The 27,497-nt window shown below is 36.1% G+C and overlaps 1 protein-coding gene across 2 annotated transcripts; it reads right to left on the minus strand.

The window, feature by feature from the left end:
* Positions 1–919: 919 nt before the first annotated feature.
* Positions 920–27,497, minus strand: LOC140170111 (interleukin-1 receptor accessory protein-like). Of its 2 annotated transcripts, none has more exons than XM_072193439.1 (8): positions 27,232–27,497; positions 25,856–26,069; positions 24,024–24,341; positions 19,559–19,829; positions 16,896–17,056; positions 14,680–14,847; positions 10,451–10,591; positions 920–2,308 (listed from the first exon to the last, which is right to left on the minus strand). In XM_072193439.1, the coding sequence occupies exons 2-8, from the start codon at positions 25,935–25,937 to the stop codon at positions 1,677–1,679; spliced, it is 1,773 nt and encodes a 590-aa protein (XP_072049540.1). In that variant the 5' UTR covers positions 25,938–26,069; positions 27,232–27,497; the 3' UTR covers positions 920–1,676. The 2 variants fall into 2 exon arrangements, with proteins under 2 accessions (XP_072049540.1, XP_072049541.1); XM_072193440.1 differs by lacking the exon at positions 27,232–27,497 and adding an exon at positions 26,564–26,698.

The raw sequence follows: 27,497 nt of genomic DNA on the forward strand, positions 1-27,497 counted from the left end.
AAAAGAAAACAGTGCAACTCAGTTCTTTAGCAACTACTATGATGGTTGAAATCAGCCTTTGCCTGATCCCTCCGGGTGGGAAAATAATATAAACGTCATTATTTTACGACTGGCCCTCAAAGTCTATGATGTCTGGGAATTACCTAATTTACATGCAAAGTTATGCCAGTGTTTCGTAAAGAAAACGGCAGCTTAAAATCATTAGCAATTACTTGATCTCTCCCATCTGTGGTACACTGTATTTAACATTACTAATCATGACCAATCCAAATTTAGCCAAAATTATGCTTACTTTAGGCATTAAGGGCTGGGGTATGAACGTTTGGACAGTATTTATTTTGAGACATTAGAGCATGTCAGACATATCGAATTGCGAACTGAATACGAAGAATGTCCTTCTGATATCGAATAATTTTGATTTTTGAAATTCGCAATTTAATACACATTTTATGGCAAATCATTAAAAATTGATATTTTTGATATTTAACAGTACTCGAAGTAAACTTTATAGATCTGATGATTTATACTTAAAGTGTATGTAGGTGGGATGAAAAGCTGACGATCAATAGAAATTTTAAACCAGTATTGAAGATATGGATTTTTTCCCAAAACACCAAAAAAAATTAGGTCTTTTTGGGAAAAAAATCCATATCTTCAATATGAAAGGTCAAAATTTTCAATTGACCATCGGCTTTTCCTCCCAGCTACATACACTTTAAGAATATATCATTAGATTTATATAATTAACCGAGGACTGTTATATATCAAAATTTGAAAAATATCAAATTTTTATAATTTGTCATAAAATTTGTATTATATTGTGATTTTCAAAAAATGAAAATTATTTGATATCAGAAAGACATATCAGTATTCAGAATGCAATCGATAGGTCTGAGGTGCTCTCATGTCCCACAAAAATACTGTCGAAGCATAATAAACGCTCATTCTAGATCCCTTAATGACTTTTTCTGAGAATTGAAATCAAGGGCACATACTATTTGGTGATGTGAAATCTTCAGGCTGAGCCTTTCACATGGTATTTAACAACATCATTGGGCATTACAATCATGCAAAAAGTAGAAATTCAAGAAAAATTGAGGTGTCCCTGGTGGAGCAAATCACTTATTGGGCTATTCCAAAAAAAAAAGATGCACACCCCCTATAGAGGGATTCAGATTTCCGAAACTTTTTATCCAATATCCAGTAATGATTTTTGGAAATCCAGACTTTTAAAGTGTCCAAAAGCGAAGAAATCCAGCAGAAAAATAGTTCAAAATCAGACATCCTCAATTTGAGAGGCATATTTTGACAATTCCGTTTTTTAAATTAATTTATTTGCATTTCCAAGCATTTTCAAGCCAAATTGGTGACTGAAATTCCAGTCGTTTTCAGAAAGTAAACTTGGAAATCCAGACATTTTTTTTTATTGAAACCTTAATTACTCTTCCAAGGTGTGTATTTATTATCTGGAATATCCCATTATGGCTTCAATATTATTGCAAAACTATGTATTATATATTTTTATATATATATATAAGCATACTATACATGTTAATGAAGGGGTCTGGTGGTTACATTGCATGTTTCCTCCCCTCAACGGACTCAAGTACAGGGAATAAAGTTGTGGGTAAAAAAGATATAAAAATACATTTTCTGTTCTAAGTACACATTTTTCTCTATGCAATAGTAGCATCAGTTCTTGTGGGCACAGTTGCATGTAATGAAGTACCGACCACTGTATTATCATTGGCACTATGATCACCAGTGTTATTTGGTATTGTCTCTCCCACAGCCACTGGTCTCTCTTCATCATTGTCACCATGGTGGCAAGTGTTATTTGGTATAGTCTTGCCCACAGTCGCACAGCTCACCTCAGGGACCAAACTCTGTTGACTGCTATTCAAAGACTGGCTCCCGTCTAAAAACAACGTTGAGTTCCCATATAAACCACCAAGTAAACGGGAGCTCAAAGGCATATCTGCTGGCAACTGCAGCTTATCAGGGTCCACACGAGGCATTCGCAGTAGCAACTTTTTAAAGATGCCTTCGTTTTTGGCATTTTCACCATCATCCCATCGAAGTTCTTTTAATACCGCCAAGATTCGTTTGAGTCCTCTGACTTTCTTCAGATCGTCTGTGTTCACGCTCTTGAATAGGAGCGGTATTATCTTGCTTTGATGGCGTAGCATCTGGTCTGTGGCAACTTCTAGCTGGAGGGCAGTATGTCGGGCTTGCAGGAAATCGGGCGATATGACTAGTATGCACCGACGACTGTTGGTCAATGCTGTCAGAAGCTGTTCCACAAGGGCTGAAAGAACAAAACAGGAACATGGAAAATATGATTATCTATATTCACTGTCATTACTGTGAATTTCTTCAGCAGGGAGCACTCACTGATAATATTGACTATCTTCAGTAGATAGCACTCCCTGATCATGGTTATGAATGTTTTGAGTCGTCCAGTACTACCAGTAGTATACAAATATTAACTGTCTATGAGTGTGGTGGTTGAAATTTAATCACGAGGTGAAAGCTGGAACGGCGAGTGGAATGGAACAATACATCTTTCACCGAAAGTGATTATATTTTGACCATTACAATTTAAGACAGTTAATATTTGTTTTATATCATTTAGAGAATAAATGATAGGATTTTTGTCTTTTGCCTATCAATATCGTGTCATAATGGATGGGCTGGCCAATATTTTGAGTAGTGGATGCCGCGCAGCCGGTATCCACTACGATAAAAATATTGGCCAGCCCATCCATTATGACACGATATTGATAGGCAAAAGACAAAATCCTATCATTTATTCTCATTCTTATTCAGTTTTAATGTAATTTTTGCGAGAAAAACTGCCCTTTTCAGAAAAAAATAAAGTTACTTTTGTGAGGACATCCCGTTGTTTTAAATGAACGAAACCATCACGAACATCTAAGCCGCCGAATCGCGTTCTTAGTTCTCGCGACGTGTATTACGCGAACGCATTATCGCTAGCGCGATCATTGAGGAGCAACAAGCGTGCCGCCGTTTGCGTGGCGGTAGCGCGCCTGACTAATATCACTATCAACTATTGTGAGATATTATACACCGAAAACCAATCAAATTACGTGAATTCTTTACAAGACGCACCCATTGAATAAGAATCATGCATAAATTCTATTACTAAAATACTATTTAAGGTAGCAAATACATTTTTCATCAACATAACACCATGTTTTGTCGTGATATACTTCACATTTTGGGGTCCACCCCAGAACTAAATCGACAAGTCCAAGAGTCAGCGCACGGCACGGCTTGGCGCACTACGGCAGAGCACTATGATGTTAAAGACTATCACATGGAGAGGGTGATAGTAAAAATGATAAATGGTAATCAACCAATGAACTGTCTAGAATTTATGTATGAGTGATATAATATAAAATAGACAATAATATGAATCTAATTCTGAACTCACCCAAATTTTTTTAGTAATTTTTACTATCACATGCCCAAACCATTAGTCTCTCCGCCGTCTGATGAAAACCTGGTGAACGGTTCGCAATGTTACTTAAAATTGTTGTTGAGTCTGTTATTTGATTCATATTATTGTCTACTCACTGATCATATGTGCAGATAGCACTCACTTATCATATTGCTATCTTCTGCAGATATCTCTTACTGATCATATTGCTATCTTCAGCAGATAGCACTCACTGATCATATTGCTATTTTCAGCTGATAGCGCTCAAAGATCATATTGCTATCTTCAGTAGATAGCACTCAATGACCATATTGCTATCTTCAGTAGATAGCACTCTATGACCATACTGCTATCTTCAGTAGATAGCACTCACTGACCATATTGCTATCGTCAGTAGATAGCACTGATGACCATTATTGTTATCTTCAGTAGATAGCACTCACTGACCATTATTGGTATCTTCAGCACATAGCACTCAATGACCATATTGCTAACTTCACTAGATAGCACTCATTGATCATATGATATTGCTATCTTCAGTAGATAGAATATCAATTTAAATCAGATTTTCATTTAAATCAATTTTTCTTTTTTTTTTATAATTCTAAGAACTGCTACACTCCATGATAAAGCCAAAAGAGACTTGTGGAATGCTAGACATAATTATGTGGAATCATATTAGGTTACAAAAAAATCAAACATGTTTTAATGTGTGAAAATTTCAAAGAAATAATTTGGCAAAATCATTAGAGAAAACCTGTTGAATTCTGCACCTTGAAGAATAATTTGTAACAATAGATAAAATTACACCATAGAGGTATTTAATTGTATCCAAAAGTTGTAGAAGCATTAGAAAGAAATTAACTTACATTTATCAAAAATGGATAAACTTGGTTTAAATCAATATAAAAACAAACACTTGATTTAAATCATGATTTAAATCAATTGATTTAAATCGTGCCAACCCTGCATAGCACACATAGCACACACTGATCATATTGCTATCTTCAGTAGATAGCACTTACTGATCATATTGCTATCTTAAGTAGATAGCACATACTGAACTTACTGCTACCTTCAGTAGATAGCACTTACTGAACATATTGCTATCTTCATTAGATAGCACTCACTGATCATATTGCTATTTTCAGTAGATAGCACTCACTGGATATCACTTATTGGTAAGTTTAGTAAACACCAGTCTCTGAACATATTGCTATCTTCAACAGATAGCAATCTCAGACCCATATTGTTCTATTTAGTTGAGCAGTCACTATATGCATTGCTATCTCCAATAGATAAAAATGACTGACAATGTTGCTACCTTTGGTAAATAGCAGTCTCTGACCATGTGGCTATCTTCAGTTGATAATACTTGCTGACCATATTGCTATTTTCAAACACTGATCATATTGCAAACTTCAGTAGATAGTACTGATGTATCATATTGCTATCTTTAGTAGATAGCACTCACTGATCATATTGCTACATTTAGTAGATAGCACTCAAAGACCATAATTATTGCTATCTTCAGTAGATAGCACTCACTGACCAATTGACCATATTGCTATCTGCAGTAGATAGCACTCAATGCCAGTGTTGTGAGTCGGTAAATTACCGGTTAATTTACATGGTAAATTACCGGTAATTTACCGCCACCTTAATTTACCGTGGTAAAATAGGGTAAAATAAGTAAATTAAGTAAAATATGAAATAATTTATTAATACTTCTAATAATATTGTTTTTATTTGTTTATTTTATAGTAGATGCCCATTTTGTTTGCAATATTTGCACAACATACTTGAAATAATGATTTTGTAGACCCTACTACCTATAAAATAACTGCCCATAGGTCCTACACTGTACTACATAGTGTACAATAGACTAAAGTAGCAAGTAGAGAAAGTGTCAGTGATTGTGCATTCAGCTGATCAACATGTTCATTTACTGCATTTTAACACTCATATGCAAGAAATAAAACAACACTTCATTATGAAAGCACTGAAAGCAGCACCCGCTCCCAAGCCCCCTTGATGGTACTTCCAAATTTTGAGGGGTTGACCATGGCTTGACTATGTCATGAGCTTTCTATATTTTATAAAACATTTTAAGGAACTATAGACCACTTGCCATGTGACGTCATTGCCCGGCAGTATGCGCGCGCATTATGGCAATTTCCATTGTTCTTTGCCCTGCAGTGTGCGACGCATCGTAGTCTGCTAAGGGCATGTGCATTTTAAATCGCCCGGAACATTTCATATAGTACAGGAAAGCCATTGAACAGTGTAGCGGCTCGTTCTACCATATCGACAGATGAGTCCCTCGCCTTTGTTGATAAACAGTGATGTCAAGTGGTCTATACTCCTCAAGGTAAAATTTCCCATATTTTTGGTCACAAATATGAGTGCATTTGTGACTAAAGAATGACTGTTTTGATTTCACATCATTCTGAATATAAATGCTCTTTGTCTCTTTTTTACCAAAGTATTCCCTGCATATTTTGGGTACCACTGTAAAACATCATTTCATTCTAAAGTCTGCACAACAAGTAACTCAGCTGTTATAAATACGCCTATAGATTCAGAACTAATAATTGTTTTCACAATATTCAGGCATCGAAATAAGCCAGAATTTCTGAGGGCCATTTGGGCCCTTGATCTTAAATGTTTGAGGGCCCTCACAAATTTGGGCCATTGGTTTAAAACCTATGAACCCCACAAAAAAGTGAGCAAATTGCCACAAATTTGCGGGCCATTTGGGCCCGCCGGATGTGTCTTTTGTGGGCCCTCACTGATTTTCGGGGGCCGAGGGCCCTCCTTATTTCGAGCCCTGCTGACAATATTTCAATTTCAACATAAAAAGAAGGATGATTTATTTACGCGCATTTTGATTTTATAACCCATTTGTCCAATTTTGTTCAATATTGACAATACAGCAGTGTTTTGAAAGAAAAATACCCCAATTTAAAAGTTGCAGTTATTTGTATTGATTTGAAGTAAGCGCGAAGATAATGGCGGGCTTTACGTGTTTACAGTGCTGGCATTATAACCATTGATCGCTGTAAACTGCAACTTTTAAATTCTGGTATTTTTTCTGTAAAAGCACTACTGTGTTGTTTTAATATTGAACGGCATTTGACGAATGGGGTATCAAAATGTGTGTAAATAAATCATGCTTCTCTCTATGTTGAAATATTGTGAAAACAGTTATTGGTTCTGAATCTGTAGGCGTATTTATCAGGGTTGGCGCAATTTAAATCAATTGATTTAAATCCTGATTTAAATCACTGATTTAAATCAACTTTACCATTTTTTATAAATTTAAGTTAATTTCTATCTTCAATTGACTGTTTTACTTCATTTGTAATGCTTCTACACCTTTTGGATACAATTAAATACCTCTATGATGTCATTTTATCTATTGCTAACAAATCATTTTCAAGGTGCAGAATTCAGCAGGTTTTTTCCCCATGATGATTTAACCAAATTTTTTCATTGAAATTTTCACATCTAAAAATGTGTTTTGATTTTTTGTAAATACCTGATAGAATTGTGCATATGTCTAGCATTCCACTGGTCTCTTTTGACTTTATCATGGGGTATAGCAGTTCTTGGAATAAAAAAAAAATCAATTTAAATATAAAAAAATCCAATTTAAATCAAATAAATCGATTTTTTTAATCAAAAAAATCAAATAAATTAAAAAAAAAATCGCCAACCCTGGTATTTATAACAGCTGAGTTACTTTTTGTGCAGACTTTACATGTAAGTTGTTTGTAATTAGCATCCTTGAAGTATAACTTTTGACAAGTTTACTAGGTTTTTAAACCAGATCCAAATATTATTAATGACCAGGTTCATTACCATCAGTCATGAGATAGGGTCTACAGTGGAAATTTCAATTGCATGAACACAGCCTGACAATTTTTTTTGCGTATTCAACAAAACAGGACTGTGTTCAAGTATCTATGTAGCTCTTAATATGAAAAGAATTGAATTGTTATTGTTCAATATAACTCTTTTATAATTTACTTAATTTACTTATTTTACCATTTTTTACCGGTAATTTACCGCCATTTTTAATTTACCGGTAAATTAACTAATGCCCATATTGCTATCATCAGTAGATAATACAATATTGCTATATTCAGTAGATATCGCTGTCCATACTACTATGCTGCCTGATCATATGTCTAGCATCCACTGACCACATTGCTATCTCCAGTAGTTAGCACTTAAAGAGGAAGCCCCGTCAGATCAGTTCTTCTGAGGTAAACCAAACCTGCCTGGTTATCAAATTAATCAGTGACAAGATTATCTCTGAATTTGTCAGGTGCTAATTGATGCAATAACATTAAAACATCAATTAGCAACTGTCAAATTCATAGATAACCTTTTCACTGATTAATTTGATAACCAGGCAGATTTGGTTCACCGCAGAAGAACTGCTCTAGCAGGGCTTCCCCTTTAATGCCTATATTGATAACTTGGTAAACAGCAGTCTCTGACCATTTTGTACCTTCAGCAGATAACACTCACTGATCGTCTGAGACGATTTAGTTATATTCGTCTCAGCTGATTATAGGCCTATTGCCTCACTCGTATTGATATCTTCAATAAATAGCACTCAATGACAATACTGCTATCTTCAGTAGATATCACTCAAAGAGCATATTGCTATCTTATCTTTAATATAGCACTCAATAACCATATTGCTATCTTCAGCAGATAACACTCAATAACCATAATGCTATCTTCAGCAGATTGCACTCAGTGACCATATTGGTATTTTCAGTAGAGAGCACTCAATGACCATATTGCTATCTTCAGTAGATAGCACTCAATAACCATAATGCTATCTTCAGCAGATTGCACTCAGTGACCATATTGGTATTTTCAGTAGATAGCACTCAATGACCATACTGCTATCTTCAGTAGATAGCACTCAATGACCATATTGCTATCTTCAGTAGATAGCACTCAATGACCATATTGCTATCTTCAGTAGATAGCACTCAATGGTCATATTGCTATCTTCAGTAGATAGCACTCAATGACCATACTGCTATCTTCAGTAGATAGCACTCACTGAACATATTGCTATCTTCAGCAGATAGCACTGATGACCATACTGCTATCTTCAGTAGATAGTATACAAATATATACTGCCATGAGAGGTTCTGGTTAAAACTATGGGCCCGAGGTGAGATCAATAGTACTATTTTCCTGAGGGGCACAGCCCCGAAGGAAAATAGTATTAATTGATCTCAACGAGGGACCATAGTTTTAACCAGAACTTCGAATAAAGGCAGTATATATTTGTTTTATATACTTCATTAATATGTTCTTTGTTCATTGATTGGTTAAAAGAAAATTATTTGACATTTTGACTCTCCAGCTTCTATCCTGAGTGAACAGCACGACTAATTTAAGCACAACCTATATTTTGCCCTTCAAAAAAAATCGAATAGGCTAAAATCGGGCTAACCAATTACAGCAGCGCGAAATCACGCTATGGCAGTTTCGTGTGCGTGAACTGTTCCGTCGCATCCAATGCGCGCATGCGGAAGGCATGGTCAAAAGTACTATTTACGGCTTGGAGGTACTATTTACGGCTCATCCGGGACATTGAAAATACTATTTACGGCTTACAGGTACTATTTACGGATAGGAGTACTGATGGTAGAACTATTTTTGGTCATGTGATCCACTTTTAACCAATCAATGAACAAGAATATATTAATGAAGTATATAACATGCACTGAATATATTGCTATCTACATTAGATAGCATTCACTGATCATATTATTACTATCTTCGGTAGATAGCATTCAATGACCATAATTTATTACCATTTTGAGTAGATAGCACTCACTGAACATAATGCTATCTTCAGCAGATAGCACTCGATGGCCATATTGATATATTCAGCAGATAGCAATGACCATATGGATCTTCAACAGATAGCACTCAATGACCACATTGCTATCTTCAGTAGATAGCAATCAATGACCATATTGCCATTTCCAGTAGATAGTACTCACTGAACATATTACTATCTTCAGCAGATAGCACTTCATGACCATAATTTGATACCTTCAGCAGATAGCACTCCATGACTATACTGCTATCTTCAGCAGATAGCACTCAATGAATTTATTATCTTTTACAGATAGCACTCAATGACCATATTGCTATCTTCAGTACATAGTACTCACAAACCATGCTGTTATCTTCAGTACATAGCACTCACAGACCCTATTGTTATCTTCAGTAGATAGCACTCTGATTTGCTCTGAAAGGTTTTTGCACTAAAGGGTTGTTTCTCAGAAAATATCCTTCAGAAGGGTTTTTACATTTTCAGACTTATGCCCATTTTAGATTTTAAAAAATCATCAAACTAATACCCTTTTGGAGAAAAGTGTGTTCGGACAAACAACCCTTTCTTATAAAAACACTTTGGAAAAATACCCTCCATGTGATCAAAACATGCTCCAAACCATGCAGGGTTGTTTGATTTAAATCACTATCATTTAAATCATTGATTTTTTTTATATTAATACAAGTTAATTTCTTGCTTAAATTGACTGTTTTACTTCATTCATAATGCTTCTACAACTTTTGGATACAATTAAAATACCTCTATGATGTCACTTTGCTAAAAATTCATCTTCAAGGTGCAGAATTCAACATGTTTGTTCCCCATGATTTTACCAAATTTTTTCTTTGAAATTTTCACATGTAAAAACATGTTCTGATTTTTTCTGATAGGATTGTGCATATAACTAGCATTCCACTGGTACTCTTTTTTAACTTTATCATGGGGTATAGCAGTTCTTGGAATCAAAAAATTGAAAAAATGGATTTAAATTTTTTTTAAATCTGATTTAAATTTTTTTAAATCTGATTTTTTTAAATTTATTTTTTTAAATAAAAAAAATCAACAACCCTGAAACCATGTTAACTTTTTAAATAGCATAAACTTACTTTCACCGGGTATTGCATCGATGTCTTTTACAAACGGCACATAACCAGCTTTCTGTAATGCAGGCATCAGGGTGTGTAACACGAAGTTAAGATCTGAATCGCTCTCACTGTAGGCAATGTATGCGTCTATTGTTTTACCATCTGGTATTGAAAAACAAATAAGAATTTAGCATAATTTAAGAAATAAGGCCTGAAATATAGTATGTATGTCTCAATGCTGGCAAAGATTTTAAATTCTATTACCCCCATGACCCATTATTCAAAATCGCGCACTGTGATTTGTTGAAACGCGTCACGTAACAGACCATTAATTAGCGATAAAGTGTCAAGGGCAACAAACTTTATGTTCTTCTATCATCACAGCGCACAGCAGAGCGCACATCACACCTGCTTATGTAGGGGAGAATGGAATGTCAGGGGTGTGTTATTGTATGTGCATACCTGCTTATAGGGGAGAATGGAATGTTAGGTTGTGTTATTGGAATGTGCATACGCTTTGGCTACGCATATGCGCTCCACCTTGAGGTAAACAACTTGAAATGTTTAGGCAAAAAATTTGATATTTTCTCTTTAAATGACACTATTTTGTGGTAATAGAATAGAAATAAAGGGTGCAGCATTATCCTTTACGCAAAATAATGTGTCCTCGGCAGTAAAAGCGTTTAAATAATGGGTTCGGCTGCGCCTCACCCATTATTACGTTTTTACTGCCTCGGACACATTATTTTCGTGTAAAGGATCATGCATTACCCTTTATTTCTTAAATATAATGCGGAATGGAATGACTTTCCCCCTTCTTTTTTTCTGATTCAAACTCAGTCAAAATAAGTTTGAGATCCTCAAAACATTCATGAGATATTTTCACAAAAATGGGCTATTCCAGTTGAAATCCATACGCCCCTATGGAAGACATGACCATAATATCCCACAGAGGGAGTGTAGATTTCAAATGGAGTTATCCATTCAGGTAACCCCATTTGAAATTCACACTCCCTGTGTAGAAGATTAAGGTCATGTCTTCCATAGGGGGTGTATGGATATTACCTGGAATAGCCCAATGTATGGATATAGCAAATCCCCATTTCATGTTAGACATAGCAAACCTGATTTTTGACATAGCGACCCTACCACATAGCAGGCTGTAACTGCTTTGATGAGTACCCATAATCGGTGTTTTTTGTAAAAGTCCTGAAAAGGTCCATGAAAGATTTTACATGCATATTGGGCTATTCCATTTAAGATCCACACTACCCTGTGGAAGATTTTGGAAATATCTTCCACAGGGGAGTATGAATTTCAAATGGAATTTAAAGGTGAACCTCATTGAAAATAAAGTTATATATCAATGGAAAGCTTATGATGTCAGGATACTAAAAATTATTTTTTCCGATTTTTTGATGGCCAATAAAGCTGAAAAATTAAAAAAATGAATGAATTTTTGGTCTTTTTTAAAGCGCCCAAAAAGCACCCAAATCAATCGTCTATGACCTTGAGAATGCTCGTGGACGTGAGCTCAGGGTTACATGAGTCACGTGATCCTACTCGGAAACATGTAAACAAGACTTGCTTCCTGTACTTTGCAAGCTGCCCGGCAAGTCTGATTTTCACAATAAAGCTTGAAATTAGAGGAATCTTCAAGTTGCTGGTTCCTTCTATATATATTAGAAATAATAGAATTATTGTCAGCACATACATTTTTCAGTAAATTTTTGACAAAATCAGTCATAACTCGCTGGGTATAATTGGGTAATTGAGTTTGAATTTGGCGCTGGGATCAATTCCATGCGCAAACTTGTTGCTACCGCTCATGTCATGGACTGAATAAACATGATCGAAAAACAAATTACATACTTGTTTGTGACATTTCTATTCTTGATTCATTTGAAAATATCTGATATTTAAAAATATCGTCTTGCAGTAATCAAAAATTTAATAAAAAAAAAACGCCGATTTCATCAAATCCAGCCCATAAAGGTTTTCATACATGTATTTAGCGCATTGCGGTAAATACATTCTTTCCATAATCATACGATTGAAAGAAACATACTTTGTTATAAAATAAGTACAATTGAGGCTTAGTAGATGGAATTCTGAAATCTGAATAAAATTAAAATATTGTCACTTGTGTCACGATTCTTTAATGATAGTACAATCAGTGTACGGTACTGAAAAAGTGAAACAGAATGTTTCATGGATTAATACCGAACACGATGCGTAAATTACTGCTGAAGAAATAGCATTTACCCGACCAAGGTGGATATGCGCAAACACAGCGAGTCGCCAAGTTCGTCCTCCGGTATAGCACTTGCGGTGCGGTGTGTGTTGCAGCAGGTGTGATCAAGGCTGCTTTTGTATGCATTTTCGCAATTAAGCTTGAAATTAGAGGAATATTCAAGTTGCAAATAATAGAATTATTGTCAAAACATAAATTTTCCGTAAATTTTGGACAAAATCAGTCGAAACTGGCTGGGTATAATTGGGTTATTGAGTTCGAATTTGGCTGTGATCAATTCCATGCGCAAATGCTTGCTGCGACCGGTGACCGGTCATGGCATAATAATAAACATCAAATTAAATACTTGCTTATCAAGTGACATTCCCTGTTCTTGATTCATTTTAAAATATCTGATTTCTAAAAAATATTGTCTTGCAGTAATCAAAAAAAGATTTCATTAAATCCAGCTCATAAAAAGGTTTTCATATCTAGCGCCGTGATCATTCCCGGTCGGATATCATTCATTGCGGAAAATATTCTTTCCATGAATTGACAATTGAAAGAAACAAATACTTTATAAATACAATTTAGGCTTGGTAGACCGTTATTTGATGGAATTCTGAAATCTAAATTATAATATTGTCATTTCTGTCACAGTTCTTGATGATAGCACAATCGGTGTAGCCCTACTGAAAAAGAAAAACATCCATGTATAAATTGTTGTATGGATGATGGTAGTAGCGAAATACTGAAGAAATTGCAGGAGCTGATGTCTGCGAGGCGGATATGCCCAAACAGCGCTTCGTCTTCCGGGAGCACTTCTCTGTATATTATATCAATCGTTCCTTGATATTTGGAACATTTACAGGAACAAATTTTGCTGATGAAGTAGCAATAAGTTGGAAATATCAGAAAGTGAATATCAAGTCGGTCATTTTGTCTGCAAGTACAGTACAGTCGCGGATACCGAACACTCGGCGACGGCCACTGAGTTCATCCCGTATGTATCTCCCGGGATGTATCTACGAGTTCGCCTATCATACATGACCGGTTGTAAAGCTAAGAAATAATTAAAAAATCCTGTACATGTACCTTATTCTATTCCTTCATTTTCTCATTGTGATAAGTTTATCTCAACTTGGTGTGACGATCTGAACAGGTAGCACTAGCAGTTATTTTTTGCAATCTGTTTTCAATCCGGTTCTGCGGCGAATCTTCGCTCTTCGTGCTTTACTGTAATATTCCCTATGCATATCGTGGATGGCTTGGCCTATCCCAAATCACTCCGGCCAGCACTTTTTCCATTTTTATCACACACTTTTATATTCAGGAACTTCATTCTTGATTTGATCATGATGTTTCCTTCATGTTATTCTTATTTTATTGAAGATATTTTTCATGTAAAGTAAGTTGACAATGACTTAATTCGTACATTGGCCCGATGCATGCCACAGTAATGCATGGACATTGTGTTTACAATCAAACCCGGAAGTAACTGTGTGTCCCCGAGCTGACGTCATCAACTAAAGCGCCCAATTTGAACGATTTCGTTTTGTAATTTAGGGGGGGTGCCAATATCCAATCTTTGCATGGAGATTTTGTCTAGCCTGCAATACGTTAGGCAAATAAAAATATTCTTTTCTGCTTCCTGACATCATAAGCTTTCCATTGATATATAACTTTATTTTCAATGAGGTTCACCTTTAAAGAGAAATTTTCATTCTGGCCTTCATCTCCTCTGCATTAGATTTTTGTATTCTATTTTTAACAAATTTCACAGAAAGTTCATGATTTTGGGTATATTTATCAAAATGTTTGACATTTTTGGTCCAATTATGCTATTTTTTTACAGACAAAGCAGACCTTTTGCAGATTTATTTTTGGGGATCCACCCCCACTTGACCCCCTTAGCTACAGGCCTGAACCCCACATTTAAACATTTTCTGTAAAATGTTTTGTGTTTGCAGGGTACCAACCTTACATGTTCTTCATGAAGTCCTGTATCTTTGCTTACCTCCACTTTCCAGCATTCCATATCTGTCTTTGATGAACAATTTAATGTCCGTCCGTCTGAAATACCATAAGATGCTCATTGCTACAGCAATTACAAGAACAACTGCAAAACATACAGCCATCACTATTGCTATGGTGTTGCTTAGTATAGGAGCTTGTGGAATTTTTCCTATGAAATAAATCAAACATCATGAAACTGTCATTCTGTGCAATAAAAGCGGGGGGTTACAGTTACTAATGAAAAAAGGGCAGAAAATTATCAAATCCCATACCCATATTTAGGAATTCTTTTACCTAAAAAAACTGATTTGACAGGGTTTTTTTTCAAATCGAAAGTTCAGGGATTTGTTTACATAAAAATGGCTCATTTGACAGTTTTGAGCCTTTTTTTTTTCAAAATGGACCCATATTTAGGGATTTTTAGGCACATCCCTGTATACCTTACCCCATCCCCTTCACCATCCATGGTATCACTTATACATTGACTTCTGAATCTGATTCTTATTTCGGAGAGCTTCAACATGTGCAGCTATCACTTATCCCCATGGGAACTACATACAGAAAGGCTCTATTCTATTTGAAATTTGCCGTACCCCTGTGGAAGATTTAAGAAAAGTCTTCCACAGAGGGAGTAAGTTTTAAAATGGTATTGGCTAAGGGTAATTATTTTGAAACCCATCCTCAACCTGTATCCTATACTTTTTGTGGGATCTGAGAGCAAACCAGACACCAAATTGCTATATTAAAAAGTTTGACTACAAAAATGATTCTCTTATAAATGCATCTATGCACAGTTTCCACCTTGATACACCCGCCCGAGCACACAGATATTTCCAAGCACAGCGAGTCTAGCCTCCTTGCAGTCTATGTAAATGTTTATACTACACCATGTACATGGTCGAGTGTGAAGCATCGTAAGAGCTGTGCGAGATCTAGTGGAAAATAGGCATCTGTTATTGGTTTTTGTACAAACCTTAAGTGTTCCCCTCATTTTTTTTTATCAAACGAAAGCAAGCACTTCCCAAAAAATCAGTTTTTTTTCATTAGGTCAACAGATAATGCAATTCAATGTTTATAGCAAGGCTTAATGTGGTAAATTTGTTGAAAACAATTAACCTATCCCAGCACAATTTTTGACCAAAATGTAGGTTTTAAAAGTCAAAACCTCAAGTTTTCCTTCGGCTTAACCACTAGCATGCTATGTTAGCACATCTATGACACTAACAAATGTGCCAAAATTACCATTTTGATGGTTTTATAATCCTCGCAATGAGTTGCTTATCTCTGAATAGGCCTTTAATGTTGTATTACAACCGTATGTCGCAATTGCTCTGTTGCACTATAAACACAACACATTTGGCTGATTCTATTTCACGGTTGTTTGATGTATACAGAATTGGCTTCATTATTAAGAAAATGCGAACTATAGATGGCGCTATTTATCATAAATCATATTTCTTAATTTGCAAGGGGTAGGTAATCAATACTGCCATTTAAGCAGGTGGAATAGGTGAAACAAGCAACAAAGAAATTTTGTAAACAAATTTCATCAAAAAATAAATGTAATTATTATTATTAAAAGCCTGAAAGAGTAATTTCCAGTATCTAAATACCGCCACCAATCTTGTCATAAATAGATACATTTTATATCCGAAAAAGCTTTTAAAAATGCTGTAAAAGTGAATAATGTTGTAAATAAGAGGAAATTTAAGTTGAAAATGACTCAAAAGCATCTGTATACATTAATATTGACCGCTTTAAGCTGTTAAAGTCTAAAAATTGGGTTTTACATGATGTTTTGTTAATAAAACTAATAAATGATCACATCAAACAACCGTGATTTAGGTGTAGTTTGGCAAATGTGAAAACATTATAAATATAACAAAAAATCAGTTTAAACAAAACTAATTTCATATCACAGGATTGTACATTATGGTTTTAAAAAAGGTATACACCCAGTGGCGGTGCCCTGGGGGCATGGGGAGCAAATGCCTCCCCAGTCAGAGCTTTTAAATTGCCCCCACCCCGTAAAAACCCAAAATTACGGAAAATTTAAACTCTTTGCAGTAATATTGCTCAAAATTTGGTGATTTTCTCCCCCTGAAATTCACTTTTACTCCCGAATTCCCCCCTCCAAAATTCTTGGCGCCTCAACTGTATAGGGCCTACACCATACAATTTATACATCAAATTTTTCAATAAATGTTAACAACTTACTTGAAACATGAATAATCTCTGACTTATTTAAGCCCTTGTATATGCCCTCATCCATTCTGGTTGCAACTACTCGATAATCACCTACTTCCTTCTCAGAGAGGCTATTAATGGTAAGGTACTGACCAACAGTGGAAGGCTCGTCTGAATATTCACAGTATGAACTGGGAAAAAATGTGATAATGAAAAAAGTAAATAATTTGTATAAACCGGGTATTTTGATTAGTCAAATTCTGAGTTACATATGGATAGAAAGCAGTGTTATTTTTCTGTTTGAGGCAGATTACACCAAAACTTGCCATAACACACAATCCTGCCAGCCAATTTTTTGATAAAATGTGTCCAACTTGCTTTTACATGTACAAGGAGAAGGGACTACATTACTTTTAATTCCCAAGCACAGCTCATATAGGGGCGGAACTAGGAATTTTCATTACGGCGGCGAGACACAGCCATTAAGAACATTGTTTTTTGCTGAGATGCTAGCCATATAGGCTTCAAGTCCAAATTTTCACTACACACCAATACTTCATTTCATTTCATTTCATTTTATTAGAAAAAGCATCGTGGCCTTAAGGCCAAATTGAGCAATTTTTACAAAATTAAAAGACATCAAAATATTACTAAATTACAAATACAAAATATATAAACAACAAATTTAAATTCAAATAATGCAAGATAAAAGATGAAAAATATTGCACATATAAAGCATAAATGGATATTGCTACATATTAAAACATCAGCATGCAGGTGTGAGTCGGTTCCGGGAGTCGGTGTGGGTGGAAAAGGGGTACACAGGTGAAGGGTGCATGAATGCACGCATGCAGATGCAAACACAACGGCACGCCAGCACACATGGTCTCTTCATCTCTGAACACATACAACACCCAAACACCACAGAAAACAGCCACTCACACCTGCACACCCCTGTCTGTGTTCGCCTCCAAACGTGGACATTGCGTTTTGCTATCTAACCGAGGACGTGTGTATGATGTTTTCATCGCCTAACCGTGGACTAAAATGGCGGATTTTTTGTGTGTATATACGAAACCTCGGTTTCAGGCAAATAGCGTTTAAAGCATCTAGCATGCATTTGAGGTCTTTTGCAGCAGTTTGAGACCGAGGACAGTCCTCGGTTGGAAGTAGGTCCACAGTTTAGGGTGAAAAATCTTGTGTGTGTCCTCGTTTGTCGGCGAACACGCACGCTCACATACCTAATTCACACGACACATATCACTGGCTCAAACAAACTCAAATAAAAATTCCCTTTAAAAGGGAAAGCCAGCCTCAATGTAGAAGAGGTCTTGTAATTAGTTTTGGTCAATGTGAAAGGCATTTTTAGGATCACGCTTACATCTACATGACAGTCCACCAAACCATCAACGATGAGAACATGCACACTGAAACAGCAGAAAACATTAATTCCTAATCTCATGTCAACTCTTTTAATTCATTACATGTACTCCAAATTGTTCTGGTCTGTTTGTTTTGTTGTTGTTGTTGTTGTTGTTGTCGTTGGGTTTTTTTGTCTTTTCAGCTTTTTACCCACGATATCTCAATTTCCAATTTTGTAATACCAGAACTTACGAACTCAATATCTTCGCTTAGGAATGTCCGATTTCACTGCTTTCGATATATACACTGCCGGTTTGAGTTAACTTACATGTACATTTTATTTTAAAATAACTTAATTAATTCGCAATGTATAGTTTAAGCCTACTATATTATAATAGATAGTGGCCAGCACATTTATAAAGGACTGGTTACTCACTACAATCTTCACTCTTAAACTGTGTTTTTCTGAATGTGCTGATCATGTTCATTGCTAGTCGGAAACTCCTGCGAAGCTATGGACATGGCATACTCACTCGTTTTCGTTCGTTGAAACGGCAAAACATACTAACTTTTCCTAACAAATCGAATTAAAATATTTTTAAAAAAATTTAACCACAAAAAGTAAAAAAAAAAAATCATTCCAATACCACTAAAATATAATCTCTTGAGTAAACTGACCCCAAACCTGAAACAGGTACCAGCCCGAATGGGCTGGCGAAAACACCTGGTACTCCCTCGTGCTCCCACTCACACATACAAATAAAGAGATCATAATAAATTATATAAATAATGACACCTGCACATACATGTAATACATCAAAACTGTTTAAAAGCACTAAAAATGGCAAGTGCAAAAGGATAACTACTGATTCAATAAATCAATAAAATATGGTACTGGACTTAGCAAATCTGGATGTTCTGACAGGAATTTTTGATATTGCACTTGAATTACTATGGTTGTTTGTACTCATTTTAATGCATTTTTCGTGCTGATTACAAATATGGCCATGAAAAATGCACAATTTTACAATAAAAAAATTAATATTAAATTTTAAAATTTGGAACAATTGTCATCTGCAGTCGACACTTTTGTGGAGTGGGTTTACATCTTGAGGAGTGTGGTTTGTAGCATGCCTGGAATATCTAAATCGCAAGGCCTGTTTACATTTTAACTGTCATTAAATTGAATAAGTTTATTCATAGCAGGCACGTAGTAAGGTGACAAAAAATTAGGCACCCAGAGTTACGATGAAAGCGGAGTGAATGAAGCTGAAAAAAAAATGCAAAAAGTGCAACCACACCTGTTTTATGAGTATAATATATATACTTACTGAAGATTAAAATGTGGCTGTGACAATGTATAAGTAGTGCCATTTGGACCCAACTCGGACACAGGGACCCATTGTCCATGCTCATCCCCATCATCCTCCTCTTCATCCGCCCCCATCTCTTCCACCCACTTGAACCACTCAATCTTGACCTCTGATGTGGCTTCACCAGCTGTACATGGGCAGAATAAAGTTACCTCTTCTCCAAACTCTTTCTCTGTGTCTATGCAATTATCGTGTAAGGGACATAGTGGTGAAACTTCATATTGAACACCTGTTACGTACAAAATAACATGCAACAAAAACAATAGTTAATAACAAGATAATTAGTATAATAGGTCATATAATAGGGTTGCAGGGGGGGGCACAGTGTGGAACACGTACAGTGGCATAGCCAGGTTTTCCGAATCAGAGTGGCACAACCTTGTAAACTTGTAAATGTACCAACGGAAATATTTTTGCCAACGGAAGTTGTCAATTGTTGACCCCGATTTGTTTGCCCAGTACGCTCAAAAATCTAAAAAGTGCAGGGGAGGGGCTGGGGGGGGTAGCAAATGTGCACATGCATAAAAGCAAGGGTCACAACCAAATTTGATTAACACACACTTTGTTTCTTCACCCACACAATCAGTGCACATAAAATTGTCTATTGTTGACCCCTAATTTTTTTCATCCAAAGCATGTCCAGTACCGACAGCCTGACATCTACCAACGGTCATAATAAGTGGGGAGTGGGGCACTGGCCCCAACTGGTGCCCTCACCCTGCCTATGCCACTGGTGTAACATTTGTCCATATTATATTATTAAAAGTATCCTTACGTTTTGATTCAGAAGTTAATTTCATATAACATAATTTTCCTTCTGTGTCTTTTAGGTATTTGTAATTTATTTTTGGCTGCCACTTGTTCGATACAAAGTCGTAAGGAAATTATAGGTAGTCTCTCTTGGGCTCCATGAGTAGCAACTGTCATGTTGGTGTTGTGCCTGATCAGCAGCAGTTTCCCTCAAACCACTTTGCTTTGGGTCTTCCCTTGGGTCTGGAACCAGATAGTTGACTGTAGTAGGTCTGTTACGGTAGAGCTGGTTGCTTTGGGGGCATGCGCATAAGATGCCCAAACCACTCATGACGTATTTGTATAAGTTTTATATTGTTTGAGAATATTTCAATGAAGATATGGTGACCAAGTGTGGGCAGAAAATGGGGTCCAAGGAATCATCTAGAAATCAGAAGCTTGTGGGTTCGAATCCCATACCGGTACATTACCTTACTTTTTCCAAGTTGGGATTTGTGAATATTTGTTGTTTTGTTTAATTGTAACACTCGTTTTAATACTCGAGTGCCAGTCGGGATTTGTGAATATTTGTTGTTTTGTATAATTGTAACACTCGTTTCCATACTCGAGTCTCAATTGGACCCGGACCCGTACTCACGCCCTATTTTGATTTCGGATCCATACCCGTACCCATGGCGGTCCCAATACTACAAGTCTGTGGGTTGGTAAACTTTCTTTCTTTTAATTTAATCAGTTTCCTCTTGTAGCAAACAATCATTCCCCATTGTGTTTATATGTTCTTATGCAGGATGCGCAGTCCCATTACCTACTGAACAAGGACTAAATTCATTCTTTCGAGTCGGTCAAAAGAAGAAACTAATTTTTAAAAACCTTGCGCAGGATTTGAATTGAAATCTTGATCACAATATTTTCTCTTGATTTAATACATTATTTATCCTCAGCACTAATTCTTTTGGAATAAAACAAATATTATCTTGTTTTGCTAAATGAAACAGAGCTAACTGGCAATTTTAATATTTTAACAATTTGAGGAGAAATGTGCAATTTTGCACACTTTCTTACAATTGTAGTCACCAAATTCTACGGCTTGATACAAGTCTAAGCATTCAAAATCTTTTAGTATTAGCTAAGAGTTAACTCATAATTTAAAAAAAAAGATTTGAAAATGTGTCTTTGTACAAGTCTTAGGGCTTTATATTGTCACAGCATATGAAAAATGTCTTAAAAACACATGTTTTTGGCCCTTATTTCCAGAGATCAAGTAGATCATTTTTGTTCTTGATCGACTTAAGGGAAAGAATACATTGGGACCACAGGTCGTTTTTAGGTGAAATTTTGAATGGCCTTGTTTATAGACTATTAATAATAGAAGTATGGCTTGATATATATCAATGTAACACACAAAGATTGAAGTTTCAGAAAATTATATTTTTTTGTGCGTGTCGATATGTATATGCAAATGAGGCGAGGTCAAAGGTCAAAAATGTTCAAATGAGGCATAGGAAAAATGTGAATTTTGCCCCCAAAAAATAATGATTAAGGAGAACATTTAACTTACTATTTACTATCCAGATATGTTATTTAGGTATAGCTTTGCAACTTAATGGAGAGACATTTTGAAATTTTTGCTTTCTGTTGCCATGGCAACCGTTTGTTGAAAAAACTGATTTTTTTCATCTGGATTTGACTTTGAAGACCTATAAATCAAAAAATGAAGCAGATATCAGCAAAAGCTCCCATTAAGTGGTAGAGCATTACAAATAGTACATGTGTGCCAAATTTCATGGTCATAGTCCTATGGGAAGTGGAAAAGTTTTTGGGGGCAAAATTCTGACATCGCCGAATTACCATTTTGAGATAATAGCATTTTTAGTCTAGAAACACTAAATAATTTTTCTAATTCACATTTTAGAAAGACTTGCATTTAAATATTGATATTTGTATTGATTTATAATTTATATTTTTCCCAAATTACTAAAACAGTTTACAACATAAATTGCTGTTTACTTTGCTGTAAATAATATTTTTATGAAATTCCTTAACTATCGCAGCTTGTAAAACAATAAAATACAAAAGAAATGATTTATATAGTAATAACATAAGAACGAGCTGCTATTTCCAGTACTTTTCCGTGACTTATCATCTTGTATTGGCAATAACTTTAGATAGGAATGTCCGATTGTAACCAAACAAAGACCAAATTAAAGCTCAGAAATAGTACAATTTACCTCTGACAAAATCTCCATTTTTACAAGGGTTTGGGAAGTTGACCTGTGGTCCCCCCTTAACAACAGCAGTTTTAAAAAGGCATTTAACGGACAATTCCAGTTGAAATCCATACACCCCCTATGAAGTACATGACCTTGATCTCCCACACAGGGGGTGTAGATTTCAAATAGATTCACCCATTCTGGTAACGCTATTTGAAACCCAGTGTGGAAAAATTAAGGTCATGTCTTCCATAGGGGGTGTGTGGACTTCAATTGGAATAACTCGATTTTGTTTTTATTAGACAGCTTGTTCACCATTTTCACCATTTTGGAATCCCGGGTTAGCAGACCTGATGTCCCAATGTTAGTGTGATATCATGCACGTATTGGGGGGGGGGTAAAATGGTAAAAGCAGAGGGCGGCAAAAAAAGAAGGCGCTGCAAAACAAGAAGCGCTGCAAAAAGAATTATTTAAAAAAAAGGGGGTGAAGAATTATGAAAATGTATGAAAATTTTGAAAAAATGGGACTATACATCAAAATTTAGTGCTTTTAGGTTGCTAGCACCTATAAACCTTTTTTCTTTTCTTTTTTCTTTTGCTCTTCACTTTTTCAAACCATCGGAAAAAAATTGGTCAACCTTTTCCAACTGTTGATGAAGGGGGTGGCAAAATTTACCTTTTCTTCAGCCCCCTGGGGTGCGGTACGCCACTGGATATCTAGCTGTGACTATTATTTCCAAAGCATGGTTCACCTGTTTTTCTTCTCCTGACACAGCACAAGTCCACTGTCCCTTCGCCTCACAGAAAACTTGATCAAACATCAACGTCTGGTTGTTAAATATCTTTGTTTATGTTGGCAGCCAATGCATCCATTGCTTCTGGTCATCAGAAGGGAAATTCCGCAGATGCTCAAAGTCAGGACCATTCACTGGTATAGGTCATGTTTAGGTTATGTTTTCCATAGGGGGTATGGATTTCACCTGGAATAGCTCATTTTGTCTTTATTAGAATGCTTTTATGATTACCATTTTTTCTTGTTTATTAGGCTTGCATGGCATCCCAGGTTAGCTGATCTGATGTCCCTGATAATGTCATATCTACCTGTGACTATAATTGCCATGGTATGATTCACCTGTTTTTCCTCTCCCGACACGGCACAAGTCCACTGTCCCTCCGCCTCGCAGTAAACTCTATCAAACCGCAAAGTCTGGTTGTTATCATCCGTTGGCGGCAAACGCAGCCATTGCTTCTGCCTATCTGATCGGAAATTCCACGGATGTTCAAAGCCAGGACCACTCATTGGTTTACCGTTTATGAACCAGTCGATTCGACAGAAATTTTTTGCATGACAGTATAATGTTAGGCTTCGTTTATTCACTACTTTTTGTGGTGTGGTTTGTGTATCTGTAATGTTTATTTCTCCTCCTGAATAAATACAACATAAATATAACACAAATTAGTACCTGTGACTATAATTTCCATAGTACGGTTCAATTGATTCTCCTCTCCTGACACGGCACAGGTCCATCTCCCCTCCGCATCACAGGTAAACTTATCAAACGTCAGCGTCTGGTTGTTATCATCCGTTGGCGGCAGATGCATCCATTGCTCCTGGTAATCAGAGGGAAAATCCCACAGATTTTTATAGCCATTCATTGGAATACCCTCTCTGAACCAGTCGATTTGACAGAAGTTATCTGCATAACAGTATAGCGAGAGGAGTCGGTCATGCACTATTTCTTGCGGTGTGGTTTGTGTTTCTGTAATGTTTAACTCTCCTCCTGTAAAATACAACATAAATAGAATACTGAAGGGGGTATAGGGATTGTACCCCCCTCCTCAATTGACAAAATGTGCACTTTTTTAGGGAAAAATATTGAAAATATACATGAGAAGGTCCAAATTATAAAGAAATATTAAAAGGGTTCACTTTATAACGCTTAAAAACCATTCAAATTAGCCTGAAAAGGTCCATTTTAGGGGGTTATGTTTTGCAGTCAACTTTTAGCATGCAAGCAATTAATTTATTTAGGGAAAAGGTCCACTTTTTGGAAATTTCACACTATTCCAGTTGAAATTCATACACCCCTTATGTAAGATCCCCGTGTAAGATCTGACCTTAATCTCCCGCACAGGGGGTGTAGATTTCAAATGGAACCACTCATTCAATTTAGGAATAGTGGGATTATCAATGATTTTTGTTTTAACTATGGAGAAACCATGGGAAGCCCAATTTTGGGGCCAAAATCCCACCTCCCTCAGTGTCCCCACTGCTCACAAAAAATGATCTCCAGAAGAGAACATTACAAACAATATTTTAGGGCAGTTCAAGTTTATATACATTGTACCCCTTATGAAATATATGACCTCCATCTTCCACACAAGAAGTATGAATTTCAAATAAGGTTACCTGAATGGGTTACTCCATTTCAAATCTACACCCCCTGGCGATTAAGGAATTTAAGGTTAGGTCTTTCATAAGGCCGTATAAAATTAATGTTTTGGTTCTCGTCCAGAGGATTTTCATGAATTGATGAGGGAGGGAGGTGTTTTGTTTTTTGTTTTGTTTTTTTTCAATGTAAAATTAGCATTGTCAGTAGTTTTCGGTCTTCTCCAACAGTGCTCGAGGAAGCGATGAGGCCTTTTTTTTTTTTTTTCAAATGTGAGATTCTGAGGATAAACCCCTAGAGTACCACAAAAAGACTTGGAAGTGATGCTTGTTCTCTAATAAACTTATTTATATGTATGAAGATTTCATAAATCATTCCAAAGTCTAAAAAAATTGAAAAATCTAAAAAAAAAAAAAAATCTGACAAATCCCAGAAATTGAGGAGGGAGGGGACGAGAACCAAAATATTAATTTTACACGGCCTAAGGGGTTTATGGATTTCAACTGGAACCCATTTTCAGCGAAAATGGGATATATAAAAATGGCTGCAATGGATAAGTCCCATTGATCAATACTACTTACGCATTTCAAGCACAATAATGTTGGAACAATAGTCGGATAGGAGACTTAGGCTAAAATGGTAATTTGAACAAATTATGTGGACTTGTTTCGTACTTGCTTTTAATATAACAAGAGTAGTACAGTACTTACCATTACGATTTGAAATTACTTGGTACTCTATGTCGGTAAACATGAGTAAGGTTTGATATCTTTCCCTATAAAGAAGTCCTTTTCAGAGGGCTGAGCTTTTTGGACTCTAGCGAGTGCCATCTTAAGAAAGCTCAGCCCTCTGAAAAGGACTTCTCTAGGGAAACATTAAACCTTACTCACAGTACCAGTACTTACCATTGTTATTATACACATAACATGACCTATTCTGTGCCAAAACAAGCTGCAAGTGAAGAAACAGAAGTACTAGCAGGTACATGGTGAGCAGGGAGCCGTAAATTTGATCAAAAATATTTAGCAAAGTTGATGATATTTGATAGTAGAGCCTTTTTTGGTGTCTCACCAATTTCGGTGACTGTAATATAGAGCTTCAAGACTGCTTACTGTGAACCTGTGAATTAAAAATGCAAAATTGGTTTATTTATTTGACCAAACTAGTAAGAGTAACACTGGGCTATTCCGTTTACAATCCACACTTCCACTGTGGAAGATTTTGGAAATATCTTTCACAGGGGAGTATATTTTCAAATGTTATTGGTGAGGGTTAATCATTTTGCAACTCATACTACATGTATTATGTCTTTACTTATATCTTCCACAACTGGAGTGAGTATTTCAAATGGAAGTTACGGTTACCCAATTGTCTATTCTTTCTAAATTCTTGGTAGAGTCCACTGCTATCGAAATTTAGTAAAAATTGATGATGCATTACATACACCATGTAAAGCAATGTAAGTTCTATAAGTAAAACGCAGCCGATCACAGTGGGTGATCGCATCAAAAATGTTGCAAAAATTGCACTTCAACTAAATTTTACAATGTAGACTGTTCAAAATAGGCACCCTTTACTCCAAAGATTTATTTATTTATTTAATACATGTTTACCCAGGGTAGCCCGATTCAGCCGAAGCTGGTCTAACACGGGGCCCTGCAGACAAGATACAGATGACTCATCGAAATAGCCTCCATCCAAATTTAAAGATCAACAGAATAATCAGTAAGTTACATCTGTTACAAAAGATGTACGCCAACGCTGATCTACAGAAAACGATAGTAATGGATGTGACTTTAGCATTGAATTTGCTCGAGAAATCTATCTAGCCACAAATTTGCTCATGGATAGCTTCACATTCGAATCTAGAAACCATTGCATTCAACATCTAGTGGGATTCGCTAAAGCATGATATATAAGGCAATGGAAGTTCAGAAGTAAACACAGCAGATCATGACGGGTGAAAACATCAATGTTACTAAAATTGCACTTCAACAAACTTTAAGTAGACTGTTGAAAATTGGCAAATTTTACTCCGAGTCAAGATACAATTGACTCATCGAAATCCATTGCAAAAACTGTCAACGGTATCCGACCAAAAAATAATAGCAACGTACTCTAGCATCGAATGCGTAACTATCGTGTGCAAATTCAAAGCTAGAGTTCTCGAGTAATGAAGTACGGTGTTTATATTTGAAGCTATATAGTTATCCAGTAAGTTAAGCTGTGTGGACCCGTGGTCATAGCATTACGACTTATCTATCATGCCTGTGTAACTTACGTTGTAAGCTTAAACTTATGTCTACTTGTACATTTTAGTTCATGGGCAACTTGAACTAAAAAATACACGGACACCCGAAATCTCGACCTAACTGCAGTAAGGTACGAGTTTTGCTGATTTACAAACAGCCATCTGACGGTACATCCAACTATTTCATGTATGCAGGAAATAAACGATATAGACTTGGTACATTCATGTATGCATGAAACGATGACGGACCACAATGGACTTTGCTCCAATTCCAAGTAAATCCATCGTTGTTGTTC

The sequence above is a fragment of the Amphiura filiformis genome, chromosome 14 (assembly GCF_039555335.1).
Source record: "Amphiura filiformis chromosome 14, Afil_fr2py, whole genome shotgun sequence".
NCBI classification, from domain to species: Eukaryota; Metazoa; Echinodermata; class Ophiuroidea; order Amphilepidida; family Amphiuridae; genus Amphiura; species Amphiura filiformis.

Excerpts from the sequence above, each read along its gene's own strand:
- LOC140170111 (XM_072193439.1), bottom strand. The coding sequence starts at position 25,937 with ATGTACCTGCTAGTACTTCTGTTTCTTCACTTGCAGCTTGTTTTGGCA. Across the intron at positions 17,057-19,558 it reads CAGCCACATTTTAATCTTCA|TTCATACTGTGAATATTCAG; the intron begins GTAAGTATATAT and ends ATTTTTTCCCAG. Across the intron at positions 2,309-10,450 it reads CGATGCAATACCCGGTGAAA|CCCTTGTGGAACAGCTTCTG; the intron begins GTAAGTTTATGC and ends TTGTTCTTTCAG.